At 46.4% G+C, this 16566-nt stretch overlaps 1 protein-coding gene across 6 annotated transcripts in view; it reads right to left on the bottom strand.

Annotated features, from left to right (window-relative positions):
* LOC128424082 (sodium channel protein type 5 subunit alpha-like) overlaps positions 1-16566 on the bottom strand; it is a 207287-nt gene that overhangs the window by 53632 nt on the left and 137089 nt on the right. For 5 of the 6 annotated variants that reach the window (XR_008332921.1, XM_053409898.1, XM_053409897.1 and 2 more), the window contains one exon: positions 1486-1632. The exons of the other annotated variant lie outside the window; for it this stretch is intronic. Coding sequence is in view for 4 of the 5 variants with exons in the window: in XM_053409898.1 (XP_053265873.1) it covers positions 1486-1632 (147 nt within the window). In the remaining variant the exon portion in view is untranslated. The remainder of the gene's footprint in view (positions 1-1485; positions 1633-16566) is intronic. 6 annotated transcript variants of the gene reach the window in all.

Here is a 16566-nt window from a genome sequence, read left to right as displayed (position 1 = left end):
CGATCTAAGAGCCATTTTAGAGTCATCCATATAAACAGAGGTGGGGGCTGGGGCAGTGAAACACTTTTGTGGTACGGAAAATATCAAGAAGCTGATGGCGCGGATCGCTGATTTGGACTTGTCCCTCCTCTATTTAGGCCTCAGTTTCACCCCTGTTCCTCAATTTGTAGCCAAAGTTTAGAAACCGGAGCTTTCCGCTTGGCCTTACTCCAGTGCATATGATTCTCTTTTGAATTCTGCTTGTGATTTCTGCATTGCCTCCAACTCTTCTCTTGGCGGCTTGACAAAGCTGTTGGCATACTTCCTGGGTTGCCCCATGCGCTTGAGCTAGTTGCCATACGAGCCACCAGACAGTTTAGCCATTGCGTGCTTCCCAGGGCTTGGACATGAAATTGTGGGTCCAGTTGTATGTGCTGTCCCACACGGAGCCAAGTCTTCAAAAATAGCATTATCTGGGCGTTGTTGCTGGTTGTTGCTGGCGTATGTCACCTCACATGAACTTCTGCCTCATTTTTCACTGTTCCATGGACAGGTGCCATGCTCTTTGATCTCCCTCTTAAACAGTCACAAATAGAAACTAATTGTGCTCTTTGGAGATGGCATTTGTGTTCTGCGCACATTTAAAGGTGGCGGAGGAAAGCAAGCTTGTTGCTGTTGCTGCTTCTTACGACCAGGCCATTCAGAAAGTCCGAGTTGAAATGGAAGCATGCCATTTTCCTTTTCCCACTTTGTTTCGTATAGAGTGCACCTGGGTCCCAGGCAATGAGTTTCTTGTTCATTTAGTCGGTGTGCATCGATTCTCATGCTGTATGGGGTAAAACCATCCCCCTAACTACTAAATATTCAACTTTGTAAAAACGTGGTCTGCAATTCAACAAAGTTATATGCATGTGCTCTGTATGCAGCCGGGGATATATTTAATGTTTCTATGACAGGCTGAGCAGGCAAGGTACCTTTTAAGCAGAAAAACAGCTTGCTGCCTCACTTAACTCGTATGTGTGGTTCCACCCCCAGGAGAAACTTCAGGCACCTCCAGTTATGCAACTTCCTCCCCTGTGCTCTGTAGGGTGGCTGCATTTGTGAATGTATGCTATGTGCAACTGAATTTATGCTTAGGACGGAAACTGCTATCTGACCAGCTTTTACTCCAAATGATAGACATGATTTCAGGCTATAGCAGAGAACCCAGCTCAGAGCCTGAGCCTGAAACTTGGCAATTGAAACCAGCTTTTGTTTTTGCAAATGGTGCATTCTGGAATTCCATTCCTGGACATGGCATGAATTCTCTGCTTTTAATTCTCTCCATACTTACCACAGCTATACTGGCCATTCTGTGTTGTTTTTCTTTGGCACCGGATAGGCTCATTTATAAAGGAAATGATCCCCAGCCCCGCATGCCCCATGCAACCCTTGCCAATTTCTACGGCATGCGCTACGGAGTTCCAGCAACGGACAGCATGCAAAAAGCAGGCAGCAAAGGGTTACCTCTTGTTCCCCTACTGTTGGGACCGGAGGCTCGTCCTTTGACTGTTTGTCCGTTTGCAACTCACTTAACTCTTCGCAAATCTCAGAGGCCTGGCTCCGAACAGCTGGGCTTTTGTAGCGCTGCCCTTTCAGTTGCTGTTGTTTGTCCTGGTGGAAATAATCCTAAATGGGTTTATTCCCCCCCTTTTTCCAGCATGCTCATTTCATAAGCAGAACACACAGACAGACACATACGGCCCCAGTGAGAACAGAAAAATCAGCGTCAAATATGCTCATTAAAAGTGGCACCTCGGGGCAGCAAAGGGTGAAGGAACAAGATTGCATTTAATTAACTGTACAATTTTTACAATAATTTCCATTGCACTTTGACAGGGTCATCAGACTCAGGCAAATTCAAACTACAGACCTTTGAGCTACGGCAGCTCTCTGGGAAACTCATGGCCTCGTTTGGCCAAAGCATCTTTACTTAGCTCTTGGCCTTACTCCATGCTTTCCTCTGGGATTGGTCACAGCCCCTTCGTGAACCTCCCCTTCCTGTCAGCAGCACTGATTTTATGCAGCAACACACCACACATCTCGGGAAGGTGGTGGATTCCGCTTCTTAATTAGTCCCTGCCCTTTCCTCTGGCCTCACTGCCCTTTGTCAGACACCCCAAGCTAACCTGCTCACTAATACATACCCTCCAACATTCCTTAGAAGAAAATAGAGAGATCCCAGAGAAAAAAGGCACATTTCTCACTCCCCCACAACTGACCCTCCTGGACCCTCCCATTTTTGTGTCCCCTCCCGCAGAGCATTTCCTATTGGAAGAAGGGCTACTCCAACGGGACAAAACACACACCCCCTCCACCGCCTTGAGAAAACCCCTTAATCCAGATTCACAAAAAGAAAAACACACACCGCAACAGCTTGGGGCCGAAAAATGAGCACCCCCATTTTGATCAACAAATTCCCTGCATTCCCTGAGGGCCATTTGCCAGTTGTGGGGTTGGGCCAGAGAAAAAAGGAGGTAGAGCACTAAATGTAAATATTATCTTTGTAGAAGAGGCTAGAGGTGGTGAAGGACATCTTCTTGTCAGACAAAAATCTTTTAAGGAGGGTGGAAGCAGGGCCATTAGGGGGTTTTGTCTGGGGAAGTGATGTGTTCTTGTGAGAGACTAAGGGTCAGACAGAGAGGCTTGGAGGGCTGCATTCAGGCCCTGGACCTGAGGTTCCTCACCCCGTGCTAAGCCAAGACAAGACCTCCCAAGTTTGCATGTTAAAACTGCAAGGGACTAAACACTGTGCAGAACGAGTTCCTGAGCTCCTCAAGAGGAGGATAGGAGGTTGGTTGGATGTGGGTAGAGGAGGGTGAACAGTGGGGAGGACTGGCCCACTGCTCCATGCCCTTTTCTTTCTTCTGCCACTCGGGCATGGTAGCCTGAGGAAGGAGGGTAGGTTTCAAACCAGCTGTCCCCAGCATTTAGAGACAGAGGAACTGCTCACAACTCACATTAGATCGGAAGTGAAACAGACTGCTTCTCACCCAAGCAATTAATTGCTGAACCAATACATATTTGCTCTTCAGAGCTCTCCACTAGGGAAGTCAAGGTGAAACATATCTCCATTATTTTGTGAGGGCAGTGTTTTGAAAAACTGGCCCATGGGAAAACTGGGAGCAGGAGCCCAAAGCATACTCCTGCAGGTGACCATCTTATCCCGCATGGAATTTTTCTGGGGGGCTCTGGCCCAAGTTTTCCTAGGGGCAGACCTTCAAAGCAGGGCTGAAGGACAGAAGACCCCTTCTGCAATCTGAGCCAAAGAAGAATTTGAAAACCTATCCATTCTGAAGGAAATCAGCCCTGAGTGCTCACTGGAAGGACAGATCCTGAAGCTGAGGCTCCAATACTTTGGCCACCTCATGAGAAGAGAAGACTCCCTGGAAAAGACCCTGATGTTGGGAAAGATGGAGGGCACAAGGAGAAGGGGACAACAGAGGACGAGATGGTTGGACAGTGTTCTCGAAGCTACCTGCATGAGTTTGACCAAACTGCAGGAGGCAGTGGAAGACAGGAGTGCCTGGTATGCTCTGGCCCATGGGGTCACAAAGAGTTGGACACGACTAAACGACTAAACAACAACAACAATGTTCACCTCTCCTTTGAGGTAAGCTATAAGTGCAATCCTGCATTCATTTTCCTGGGAGTAACATACTGTCATGTTTATTTCCAGGCCCAAGCCCAGTGAATGCAGGAGCCAGCCTCCACACCATGCTCGCAACCGAAAGAGAAGCAGATTTGTGCCCAGACGCCCAAGCTGTTCTCATTGCACAGGTCTTTCTGCCAACTCTGCAGAGCGGCTGTGTGTCAAGAGGGCTGCCCTCTCTTTACAGGGCTGCCTGGTCCAAATACAGTTTGAAGATTAAAAAACATAAGAAGAGAGAGCAGGGACCTTGAAGTGTGTTGTCAACGGTTGGCACCTGGAGAACAGACTAAGCAGGCATGCAGATTACCTGATCAGAGTCTTCCCCACTATGATCAGATAGTTTGCATTTCTATTTAAATTACAATAACTGTTTCTAAATTTGCACCTACACATACATATAATAATTATAATAACAATAATAATTTATTATTTATACCCCGCCCATCTGGCTGGGCTTCCCCAGTCACTCTGGGCAGCTTCCAACAAAACACTAAAATACAATAACCTATTAAACATTAAAAGCCTTCAGATGTCTTCTAAAAGTTTGGTAGTTATTTTTCTCTTTGACATCTGATGGGAGGGCATTCCACAGGACGGGCACCACCACCGAGAAGGCCCTCTGCCTGGTTCCCTGTAACTTGGCTTCTTGCAACGAGGGAACCGCCAGAAGGCCCTTGGTGCTGGATCTCAGTGTCTGGGCTGAATGATGGAGATGGAGACACTCCTTCAGGTATACTGGACCGAGGCTGTTTAGGGCTTTAAAGGTCAGCACCAACACTTGAGCATATGCGAATTTTATGCAAAATCTAGGTTCTCTTTGGCTCTCCTTTTTGGGCGATGTGCGTGGCCATTGTACAACTGCATCCAACTGCCTTAACTCCCCTTGCTACTGAAACACATTAACAACGCTCTGCCTGGTTTCAATGGTTTGCTAAGGAGAGCTTTGAGGAGGGGCTTTCCCTGCTGTTTAAAAAGGCAATTACAAGCAGAACAGGTTTTTTTAAACAATAGTTATTTCCAGCTCTTTGCATTTGGCTCATGCCACATCCTCATGTTTTACTACCCGGGCTTGATGAGCCTAATATTATTGATGTCACGGTTATTAGCCCACCTGCCATGGTTGGACAGTTCCCTCACTGCGGGGAACAGCACAGCCGAAACAGAGAGAAATGTTTCATTTCAGACTGAAATAGCAGTAAAGACAAAAGAAAGCTTTTTGGCTAAGTAATTTGGAGGCGGGGAAATAAATGCTTTCCGTTTGCCGAGTTCATACTATAACCACCCCCTTCAAACGCTGCTACGATCTTTCAGTAAATTTATTTGAGATTATATTACTGATTTCCTGCTGCAAAGGGCATGGGACTCAATGCATATTTTAACTTACTACCAATTGATTCAGCGCCCCCGCCCCCCCAGCCCCAAACTGTACCCTGGGCTTAAGAAAGTGCTGCAAGTAAATGCTGGGCATGTACTTTAATCAATTCTCCACAGGCCAAAAGATCACATTGATACAATCAGGGGAGCTGGAATTTTGTCTGCATCAAAAACAGTCCATAATGGACAAGGGAGAACCTTAAGCAGTCCAAGAAATCAGCCGCATTAACTTTTCATTTCTTTAAAATCGACATTCCCTCCCCCGAACGAATTGCAAGCATAATTCAAATAATTTTATTCATACAGCTCTTTCGCACTAATTGGGGCTTTATGCAAAAGACAATAAGATGCAGCAGTTACACTTGAGGCACTCTGCATAATCAATGAAATGTAACATGACACAAAACAGCAGAATCCTATACATGTCTACTCAGCTCCGAGTACACCATTGAGTTCAGTGGGACTTGCTCCCTGGTAAGTGGGCCAAGGATTGCAGCCATAATTCCAGTTGGAAAGGGGAAGTGGAGACAGAATTGCCACATCTCAGGAACTGTTCCTGCATATGGAGTTGGGGTGGGGGGCAGTTAACCTCTTTCTCAGAGCCTGTAGGAGTTACCGTATATTTCGCTCTATAGGACGCACTTTTTCCCTCCAAAAATTAAGGGGAAATGTGTGTGCGTCCTATGGAGCGAATGCAGGGTCCTTGGCTTCAGCGATAGCAACGCGAAGCCTCCAAAGTGCAGAGGGAGCGCTTTCTCCGCGCTCCGGAGGCTACGCGTTGCTTTCGCTGAAGCCTGGAGAGCGAGAGGGGTCGGTGAGCACGAACCCCTCTCGCTCTCCAGGCTTTAGGGATAGCTTCCTGAAGCCTTTGGAGCACAGCGGGACCTCGCGCTGCGCTCCAAAGGCTTCGGGTTCCTTTTGCTGAAGGCTTCCCCCGCCCCAGCTCCATGGCTAAAAACGAAGCCAAGACAGTGAGCAGGATCCATCCCGCTCGCTGTCTTGGCTTCTGCCAAAGCCATGCACAGCTTCTCCCGGCTGGAGAGGTTGTGCGCGGCTAAAGAGGAAGCCAAGACAGCCAGCGGGATGGATCCTGCTCACTGTCTTGGCTTCTTTGCTCTTTGGGGCGGGGGGGGGGGGAAGATTTTTTTTCTTGATTTCCCCCCCCCTAAAAACTAGGTGCGCCTTATGGTCCGGTGCGCCTTATGGAGCAAAAAATATGGTAAATCTCTGAGTTGGTCAACCAGAAGCACATGAGATCCACTCCAGCTTTTTCCCAAGGTTCTATGTTTACAAAGGCAATAAATAAATAAATCCTATTTACCCCCTTCCCACAGCATTTTTAACATTACATTTTATCTGTATCATTACATTGTAACCACCCCCACACAAAAAAAAGTTCTCTTGAAAATTCACCAGCGTTTTAGAGGAATCGTATCCAATGTACACATTTTTGCAAGGATTTTTGCCTTACATATCCACTTTTGCAAGCAATTTCCCCATATATAATGCATAATTCATTGTTTTCCCACAAACATGCACCTTATGCAGAATTTTTTAGTAGACACATTTTTTGAATACATTATTCAGTTGGAGAAACCGCATCCCAAAATTCAGAGAAGTGTCGCTTCCAAAGGAAAGCTTTATTTTGGAATTAGGAAGGTTTGCATTAAAATTTGAACTGAACTAAACTCATTCTCCCCCCCCCGCCCCCCATCCCCAAACATAATTTACAGAATTTGAGAACACGTGGGCAGGAATTCTGCATTAAAATCAGTTAAAAAAAAGAAAATGGATAACTGTTTTCCAAAAGAAATAACTACATCGCAGACAACTGCCAGGCCTGTTCCCTGCTCAACCAGATTTGTATGCATGTGTATGTGTATGTATATGTGTGCAAACACACACGCACACAACTTTCTTTTGAATTCCAAACAATTCATTATGTTTGCTGCAACAATAATACTTTTATTGACAGCAAAGATCCCCCACTGTGGGATGCTTATGTAATCTGTTCGTAATTGTTTTATGTCAAGCGCTGAGTTGCTAAGGCAGTATTCATCATACTAATATTTATTGAATCAGTGGTTTTTGTAATTTGTAAGGTAGAAAACATCAAGCGAGGCAATAAATTCATGCATACAAATGGAAACCGGGGTGTGAGCGTAGCTTTCCATGAGTTGCTTTTGGAGACAGGAATTTAAATTGTGTAACTACAGCCTCGTTCTCTGTGAAGAACTCTCCCTGTGCTTCAGCACTACCATTTCAGGCTGCAGGCGGAAGTTCACAAGGCTGAGTACCTTACCATACAGAAAGGAGAGATATACATAGTTTACATAAAATAATCCTCTGTCCTTCCCTGCACATCTTAAGGAGCAGGATTCTAGCCTAGCATTCACCTTGATATCTCATTTTTCATATGCAGGGACATTTCTATATTGAGGAACATCCGCAAAGGAGCTCATACCTGCACTGTGAACCGTTGCAGCCCAGATACAGTTTTTCTGTCTCAATAAGAACTGAGAACTTAAGGCTTCTGCTTAGACTCATGTAGGGTTGCCATATGTCTGGAATTTCCCAGACATTGCCGGGATCTGGCCATCGGAAACAGTGTCCAGGTGGAATTCACTTAAATGTAGATTTAGAGAGACTTAGAAGTGTAGATTTTTGGCAAATTTCCTTTAAAATAGATTTTTACAAACCCAACAGCTTTGGGGCAAAATTAAAAAAACTCCACAGCTTTTGTGTCTCGATTTTCACTTTTTCAAATATGGCAACCCTAACTCATGAAAATATATAGTTCTGCCATCTGCAACCTGGGGCTGTCCAGATGTTATTGGACTCCAATTCCTATCAGTCCCAGCCAGCACAGGCAATTGTGAGGGCTGATGAGAGTTGTAGTCCAAAACACCTGGAGGGCATTAGATTAGGGAAGGCTGATTTATCTATTAAAGCCAATTTCTATACTGCTCTTCATAACATACGTACACCCCAAGGCAGTTGACAAGAGAATGTTGATGTATCCTCAAGCCCAGTTCACATATGGTCGTCACTGACTGCAGTAATTTGGAGGCAAGAAAATACAGTGGTACCTCGGGTTAAGTACTTAATTCGTTCTGGAAGCCCGTTCTTAACCTGAAACTGTTCTTAACCTGAAGCACCACTTTACCTAAGGAGGCCTCCTGCTGCCGCTGCGTCGCCGGAGCACAATTTCTATTCTCATCCTGAAGCAAAGTTCTTAACCCGAGGTACTATTTCTGGGTTAGCGGACTCTGTAACCTGAAGCATATGTAACCTGAGGTACCACTGTAAAATGCTTTCCATTTGTTGAGTTCATACTATAACTACACGCCTTCAAACACTGCTATGATTTCTCAGTAAATTTACATGAAATCATATTGTTGTTTTCCTGTTGCAAAGGGCATGGGGACTCAATGCATATTTTAAGTTATTATAAATTGATTCTGCGCTCCCACCCCCAGTCAAAATTGAACCTCTAACACCACCAACCACTGACACACGGGCCCCAGAGATTTGCCCATGATGTAAAAGGTTCTCCACCCCAATTTACTCATTTGTTTAAGAACCATCAAGCACTGACTTGAATAGCTCAACACAACACTCCCTTGGATTGATTTTGTCCAGCGTTGACTCGTAGTTCAGACTAGAAGGCAGTAACCAGCTAATTAACCCTTTGCGCTAGGCCCAAATACAGTGGCAAGAGCCTGTTATCCCATCTCAATGCGGATCCAGACCTTGCAGATATGCCCCTACCACAGTCTATTGCTATATCTGAGCAGGAGTGTTCATAGAGGTGCAAACTGGAAGCTCACTTAAAGCTTACAAACCCTACCTGCGCACATTTCCTTTCCAACACTGACAGCAGCAGTTCAACAGTTGTGCATGCAGGTGGATGGCGGTTCTCTGGACATCTGAATCAGGAACAAAGTTAGTTTCAACTAATATTATTAAGTGGAGAGGTCATGTCTTTGTGGTGGAGAACGTGCTGTGTGCATGCAGAAGATACCAGCTCCAATTCCGGACATCTCCAGGCAGGGCTGGGAAAGATTCCTAGAGAGCCCCTTCCAGAAAGAGTGTAATTAATTCTGGGCTTGATGGACTAATAGGGTATAAGGCAGCTTCCTATGTTCCTAAGCTTCCTAAAGGTAAAGGGACCCCTGACCATTAGATCCAGTCGTGACCGACTCTGGGGTTGCGGCGCTCATCTCGCTTTATTGGCCGAGGGAGCCGGCGTACAGCTTCCGGGTCATGTGGCCAGCGTGACTAAGCCGCTTCTGGTGAACCAGAGCAGCATACGGAAACGACGTTTACCTTCCTGCCGGAGCGGTACCTATTTATCTACTTGCACTTTGACGTGCTTTCGAACTGCTAGGTTGGCAGGATCAGGGACTGAGCAACGGGAGCTCACCCTGTCGCGGGGATTCAAACTGCCGACCTTCTGATTGGCAAGTCCTAGGCTCTGTGGTTTAACCCACAGCACCACCCGCGTCCCCTTCCTACAGCACGACAAAACAGGGAACATCTGAGGATAAAAGGCTGGCTTTGGGACACTGTCACAACCCAAACAGGTTGGTTACATGGTCCTGCCATGCCATTATGTTCTGCACAGGATCTCTGATTATTGGGATTACTAGAAGATGGAGGACGTCAAGGCAAAGGAATCATAGAATCATAGAATCATAGAGTTGGAAGGGACCACAAGGGCCATCGAGTCCAACCCCCTGCCAAGCAGGAAACACCATCAGAGCACTCCTGACATATGGTTGTCAAGCCTCTGCTTAAAGACCTCCAAAGAAGGAGATGTCAGTAAAACATCAGCATCAGAAGAGGGGAGAATAACAGGCTGTAAATCTCTGTTTGGGAGGTACACTGCCCCCCACACACTCAGCAACCCCCTTTCCCATCAACAATGATGAATATTCAGTGCACCCTCAATCCCTAAATTCATACAAATATCCCTGCCCGGCTTTATTTCCTCTAAAACATACACAACTTCATTCCTCTAAGGGTTCTGTTTTTAAAATTAGCCTTAAGTGGGAGAACTTGGCAGAGGGCAGCATTGGCAATGCTAATTTCTCCTGTTATCAGTTCAAAAGGCACAAGAGTGCTTCATAAGTGTTCATTGTGCAGCGCCCAAAGCCACTACCTTTAGCAGAAATTGCTCGTCGACGATGTTTTAATCAGCGTGCACTTTATTTTCCTCTTGGTAATTGGGCTCTCTCCACAATGCAATACGAAGAATCAGGTATTACAACATAATGGGTTGACAAACACGGTCTCTTAAAGACTGGAGTGCGCTTTCTAACATTCGCTGCCGATTGCCGCCCGCTCCCAGGCACTGCCTGAAATAACAGCAGAAGATGCTTTTCAATCAATTAGGGCTTTTTGTACATTTTCACCGTGATTGAGAAAGCCTCGTACTATCACGTCCACCCAAAGCAGTCGGAGGTGTCAGGGCAACCGAAGCCACCGCAGCTTTACAGTTTCACTGTTTTGAGAAACCCGTAAGAAAAACAGAGAACTCGCACAAGAAATTACTTTGGAGCAGAGACTGTGGTTTGCAATCAGAAGCTATCCTCAGGCTCATGTGCTCTTGTCCAAAACCATATATAAAACTGGAAGATATTCTAGGCCTGAGCCAGAGTGGCATTTTAAACTTCACTACTGGCGCTGTGGGTTAAACCACAGATCCTAGGACTTGCCGATCAGAAGGTCAGCGGTTCGAATCCCCACAATGGGGTGAGCTCCCGTTGCTCGGTCCCTGCTCCTGCCAACCTAGCAGTTCGAAAGTATGTCCAAGTGCAAGTAGATAAATAGGTACCGCTCTGGCAGGAAGGTGAACGGCGTTTCCGTGTGCTGCTCTGGTTCTCCAGAAGCGGCTTAGTCATGCTGGCCACATGACCCGGAAGCTGTACGCCAGCTCCCTCGGCCAATAAAGCGAGATGAGCATCGCAACCCCAGAGTCGGTCACACCTGGACCTAATGGTCAGGGGTCCATTTACCTTTACCTTACTCAGGTTGTGGACTATGAACGAGTACACTTCCCCTGCCCCCAAATTCAATGATTCTTCAGGATATCTGCACAAGTACTAAACCAGGTGAGGGTAGCCAATGGGTCTCAAACCCTTGGTGAGTAAAAATCTGGAGTGAATTCCCTAAGACTGATGGATGGCGCCTTGTATGCCTCCTTCCAGCAACCCCTGCATCCAAGCTAGTGACCAATGTTTTGCTCTGCTTTCCTTTGGACCACAGCAGCAAGCTCTTGTCATCTGGGCAGCTCAGAACCTCCATACACACTGCCCAGGCTTGCACCCCAGGGAGGTCCCTTCAGAACTGCAAACACAGGAAACCACTCTACTAGAAAAATTAACCAATAAACTGAAACTGACATGGGGACAAATAGAAGAAGACATCTTCACCCCGGTATGGCTCCCCTTTATCACATACACAGCCCAACAAGACAACGATAAAAACCCACCAACAGCATACAAATCAATATGGCTAACCTGATCCAAAACACCCCCCACCCCACTCACACGTGAAAACAAAGACCACCACAGCCAACCACAAATGAACAACTGCATCCTAGGCCAACCCCAACCTCTCTCACCACCAAAGGAACTCAAGTGAACAGCAAAGAACCTGCACAAGCAACGCTGACACCAAACCCTACATATAGTAAGTAAAACAGAAACATGGTCTCCAGGTTTGAGGTTCTTCAAGCCTGAGCTAAAGGGAGGGGGCAGATTTGTGTGATTCTATGTGCAACAATACGTAAAAACTGAAGAACTCTGAGAAAGGGAGAAGCGGAGAGAAGGCTGGGCTGTGAGCTGTAAGCTGAAGGCAACTTGGGGTGCCAGAACTTGTAGGCTCCTGCCTTGTAGGAGTGCCGGTGCTGCTTAACGTTACTTGTGCTCTATGTATATATTTGCAAATAAGACCGATATTACAAAACCACCATAAATTATCCAGCCTCCTCTACTCTGAAAGGAAGCCAAGCCATAAGAACATAAGACAAACCTGCTGAATCAGACCAATGGCCCATCCAGTCCACCTGTGATTGGTATTCAGATGCCTGATGCCTTTGACAGTGGAAGAAGTACATATCCATCATTGCTAGTAGCCACTGATAGCCCTGCCTTTCATGAATTTGTCTGGCCCTCACAAGTGGAGAGAGGGCTGTTACATCCATGTCCTCCTTGAGGGCTTCCCATGGGCATCCGTTTGGCCACTGTGAGATGGATGCTGGACTAGATGGGCCTCTGGTCAGATCCAGCAGGACTCTTCAGACTTTGCTAATGACAGCTGTCTACCCGCAAGCAACCTTCCTTAGCCAACATTGCAGGAGGAAAGTTTGGTGCATTCATGGGCACAACAAGTGATAGGATCCAATAAATCTGCTTGTGAACCCTGTCTGAACTGAGTGGGCAGCTGAATACATGCCCCAGAACCTTGCAATATATGACAGATACTCAGAGATTACTTCTGCAAATGAAATGAAAGCTCTGATAATCTAGAGGAAAGAAGCACATACTTAAGTCTTGGGCATCTATTCAGTGTTTCTTGGTTTGTGGCTCCAGGATAGCACCAACAGCTCAAATCACACATGTACGCACCCCCCCCAAAAAACCCCCTTGATTATTTCTGAGTAGCAGTGTGACTTCTCCCCAAAAGCAAAAATTGTGTGAAATGCTCATTTCAGAGCAGAGTTTTTGCTCTGGGGGTGAAAGAGGGATCCTTGAAATACTACCCAGCAGACCATGAGTGACATATAGGCCAAAGTCTGGGCATTTGTCCAAATGCATGTTGTCAAATGAGCAATGCCTGATATCATTCATTCGAGTGCCATGGATTTTTGTGACTACTAGTGGTTTATTACATTTGTCTTCTACGGCTTCACATACCTTAGGTGCCATACTACGGCACCTTGTCCTGAATAAGCGACTCAGAAATCTTTGGGGCAAGAGTGTGTATGACAGCGTCGCTTACACTGGAGAAAGTAAGTGATGGAAGGAAAAACAATGACCAGGTCTTAACTGAAAGGAGGGCAGGCATAGGAATATAGGGGCACTGAAGACTCTGGGGTGGCGGCAGAAGCAGCTCATTGTGTGGGGTGAAGCTACTATGCAAGAACACCAGACTCGCTCCTGCCAATGTGTTTGTGCTGCACTGACCTCACGGAATCACAGAAATGCAGAGCTGCGCAGGGGTATTGGAACTATATGACCCTTGGGATCACGTCCACCTCTACGTATCTAGGATTCTCTGATTCTATGAGATCAGCACAGGGCAAACACATTGGCAGGAGCCAATCTGGTACCCATTTGCACCGCACTGACCTCCACACCCCTCCGCCTCTCCCTCTTGGTAAGCAACCATGACCCACCTGTTGGGAAGCTAGTGTAGCAGATCCTTCCCACCTGGCAATGGTGGACAGAGAATCTTAAACAGTGTGCTGCGTTGTGTTGTGTGCATCTGCAAAGCAGGTGTAGAATCTAATATTTCTATTGTACTGTGGTATATTCTGAAGCTCATCGTTCACCAAGAACCTATTGAGAGGCAAAGGCATCAAGCTGGGAATGCACAGAGTTCATAACTCCCGAGACCTGGCACTCTTGGGACTGGAAAGGGTTCAGTCAAGGGCTTCAGCTGGAAGCGAAAGGCTGTAGACCAATGGCAGTTCACATGTGTTGCATACAAAAGGTCTCAGGTTAAATCTCCAGCATCTATGTGAATGGGGTCAATAAATAGCACTGGGGCAGAGGTAACTTCTAGAGCCCCCTTCATGCATGAATTGGTCTCCATGTTGCAGGAGTCCCTTGGCTTAGACCACAGTGAGACCTCTTAAATGGAGTAACGTCTGAAAGGGGCATATGAGTGGTGTTAGATCTTTAAGTGTTTGTCTAGATGCCCCGATGGACTCCTGCTGACCTACGTTCCCTCCTGCCTTGACTCTAGGCTGAGTGAAATTTTTGATCTACCCTGTGGACCACCCAAACACAGCACTGTATATCATAGAATCATAGAGTTGGAAGAGACCACAAGGGCCATCGAGTCCAACCCCCTGCCAAGCAGGAAACACCATCAGAGCACTCCTGACGTATGGTTGTCAAGCCTCTGCTTAAAGACCTCCAAAGAAGGAGACTCCACCACACTCCTTGGCAGCAAATTCCACTGTCGAACAGCTCTTACTGTCAGGAAGTTCTTCCTAATGTTTAGGTGGAATCTTCTTTCTTGTAGTTTGGATCCATTGCTCCGTGTCCACTTCTCTGGAGCAGCAGAAAACAACCTTTCTCCCTCCTCTATGTGACATCCTTTTATATATTTGAACATGGCTATCATATCACCCCTTAACCTCCTCTTCTCCAGGCTAAACATGCCCAGCTCCCTTAGCCGTTCCTCATAAGGCATTGTTTCCAGGCCTTTGACCATTTTGGTTGCCCTCCCACCCTCCCACTATATCTCCCTCCCACCCTCTTTATTGAGCTGTAGCTCAATGGCAGAGCTCATGCTTTGCATGCAAAGGGTCCCGGGTTCAATTTTTGGCATCTCCAGGTCAGACTAGGAAAAGACCCCTGCCTGAAACACCCAAGAGCCACTGCCAATCAGTAGGAGACTAGGTGGGCCAATGATCTTGCTCAAGATACGGCAGATTCCTCCGTGCCATTGCGTTCCTCTGCTCTGCAGAATCACCGTGGCTCAAATCTGATGCAGAACAGAGCACAGCTTAAAATAAGGATGTGTGTGCATGCTTGTGTGTCAAAATTAGAAGTTACATTTGGGTGCTTTAGATAAGTGCAAAGGCTTCCCTCGCAGCAGCAGGCAGCTCACTCATGTCCATATGACCCAATTAGTCAGCCCATCATAACAAATGTATGCAGGCAACTTCCGAAGACGAGTGAGCAAATGCTGCTGGTTTAGCACAGCCCCTGTGTGCTGCGTTCCAAAGGATGCCAGTGAAGAACAAAGCTGCCTCATTGGTCAAAAATGGCAACAGTGAAATAGCCATAACACTCTGTGTGTGCACACGCGCACATGCACACAAATGCACATCAAAAGTCTGATTTCTAACCATTAAAAAAAACAACAAAACCATATTTCTAGACTGCCATTCAGGAGAGAATGGTCACAGGTCATTTTCAGGAATTTAAAAATAATAATAAAATGTCCATGCAAAAAAGAGTAAAAAATAATAAAACAAACATTTTAAATTACATGAAAACAATGAGAATCTTCGCCAAATCCCCAGTGTCCAATGGGATGAAACAGTTCTCGCTAATGGGGAAAGGGGTATGTCAGGGAACTGCCATCAGCTGAGAGGTGAGAGGTGGAAGGGCAGTTGTGTTATAGGGAACCTCCGAAGATCTTGCGAAGCAGCTCCTCCTCTGGAGAGGAGGAAAGCCCTGCCTCCAGTGGGGAGCTGGTGCATGGACCAGGAGATGCCAGGGAGAGCCTCAACACGGAGCCTGAGCAAAGCGGAGGGGAGGGAAGTACCCCTTTGCCAGCACCCACTCTGTGCAGTAGGTTTCGGCGCAGAGAGGGGAGGAGAAGGATGGGGGTCACGCGACTGTTATGCTGGGGGAGATACAAGGACTGACCACTCCCAGATTCTGCTAGCGACTGAGTCAGACATGAACTTGCAATGCTCTTCACCGTAAATATTTTGGACTAATAAGAAAGCTGGAAAAGACAGGTCGGAGTCTTGCCTGTTTGCTCTCGAGCAACCACACCACCACCTGACAGTGGTGGGTACATAGAGTACATAGAGACAGTGGACAGCATTCCACAACTCCCAAGTCGCCCAAGAAAAGGCCCTGCTAATGGTAGAAAGTCAGCCTTACTACCTGGGCGGTTATACGTGTACTCACTCACATATAAGTCCTACTACAGTGGGGTTTAATCCCAAGCAGCTGTGTAGAAGATTACCATCTAAAGCAGGGATGAGGATTGTCTGGCCCTCCAGATGTTGGACTCACCTGTTGGGTCAGGGATGATGATGTTTGACTACAACTACCAACTAGAGGGCCATGGCTTCCCATTCCTAGTTTTAAAATATACACTTTTGTGCGCAATTTTGCCTAAAACACAGGGTTTTTTGCTGAGCAATTTTCCCTAACCCAGTTTACCCTAGTAGATGCAATTTTTGTACACATTCCTTGGCTGGCAACGGGACTGCTAAATTCAGAGAAGTGTGAATTTTGAAGGGCAGCTGTGTTTTCAGTTGTTGCATTGTTTTGGAAAGTGTGAATTGGGCTGGTTCATTTCTGAGCATGATCTGAATCATATTTCTTCCCCATCCCTGGCACCCTATTTCAGCCTGTGCTATGCCATTGTATACATCTCATGTGCTTTTTTTCCTTAAAACCAGTAAACACGGCATTTTGTACAAACATTTATGTAAAGAACTTATTTTTGAGAACATGTTGTGTGCCAAAAATGGATTTCAAAATCTGGAGAAATATGTGATGTAACTGGAAGCTGCACTTCAACCCATTGGTGACTTT

The sequence above is a fragment of the Podarcis raffonei genome, chromosome 12, assembly GCF_027172205.1.
Source record: "Podarcis raffonei isolate rPodRaf1 chromosome 12, rPodRaf1.pri, whole genome shotgun sequence".
In the NCBI taxonomy this organism is placed as follows: domain Eukaryota; kingdom Metazoa; phylum Chordata; class Lepidosauria; order Squamata; family Lacertidae; genus Podarcis; species Podarcis raffonei.
The sequence above is the reverse complement of the archived record's forward strand: the minus strand, read 5'-3'. Positions and strand labels throughout refer to the sequence as shown.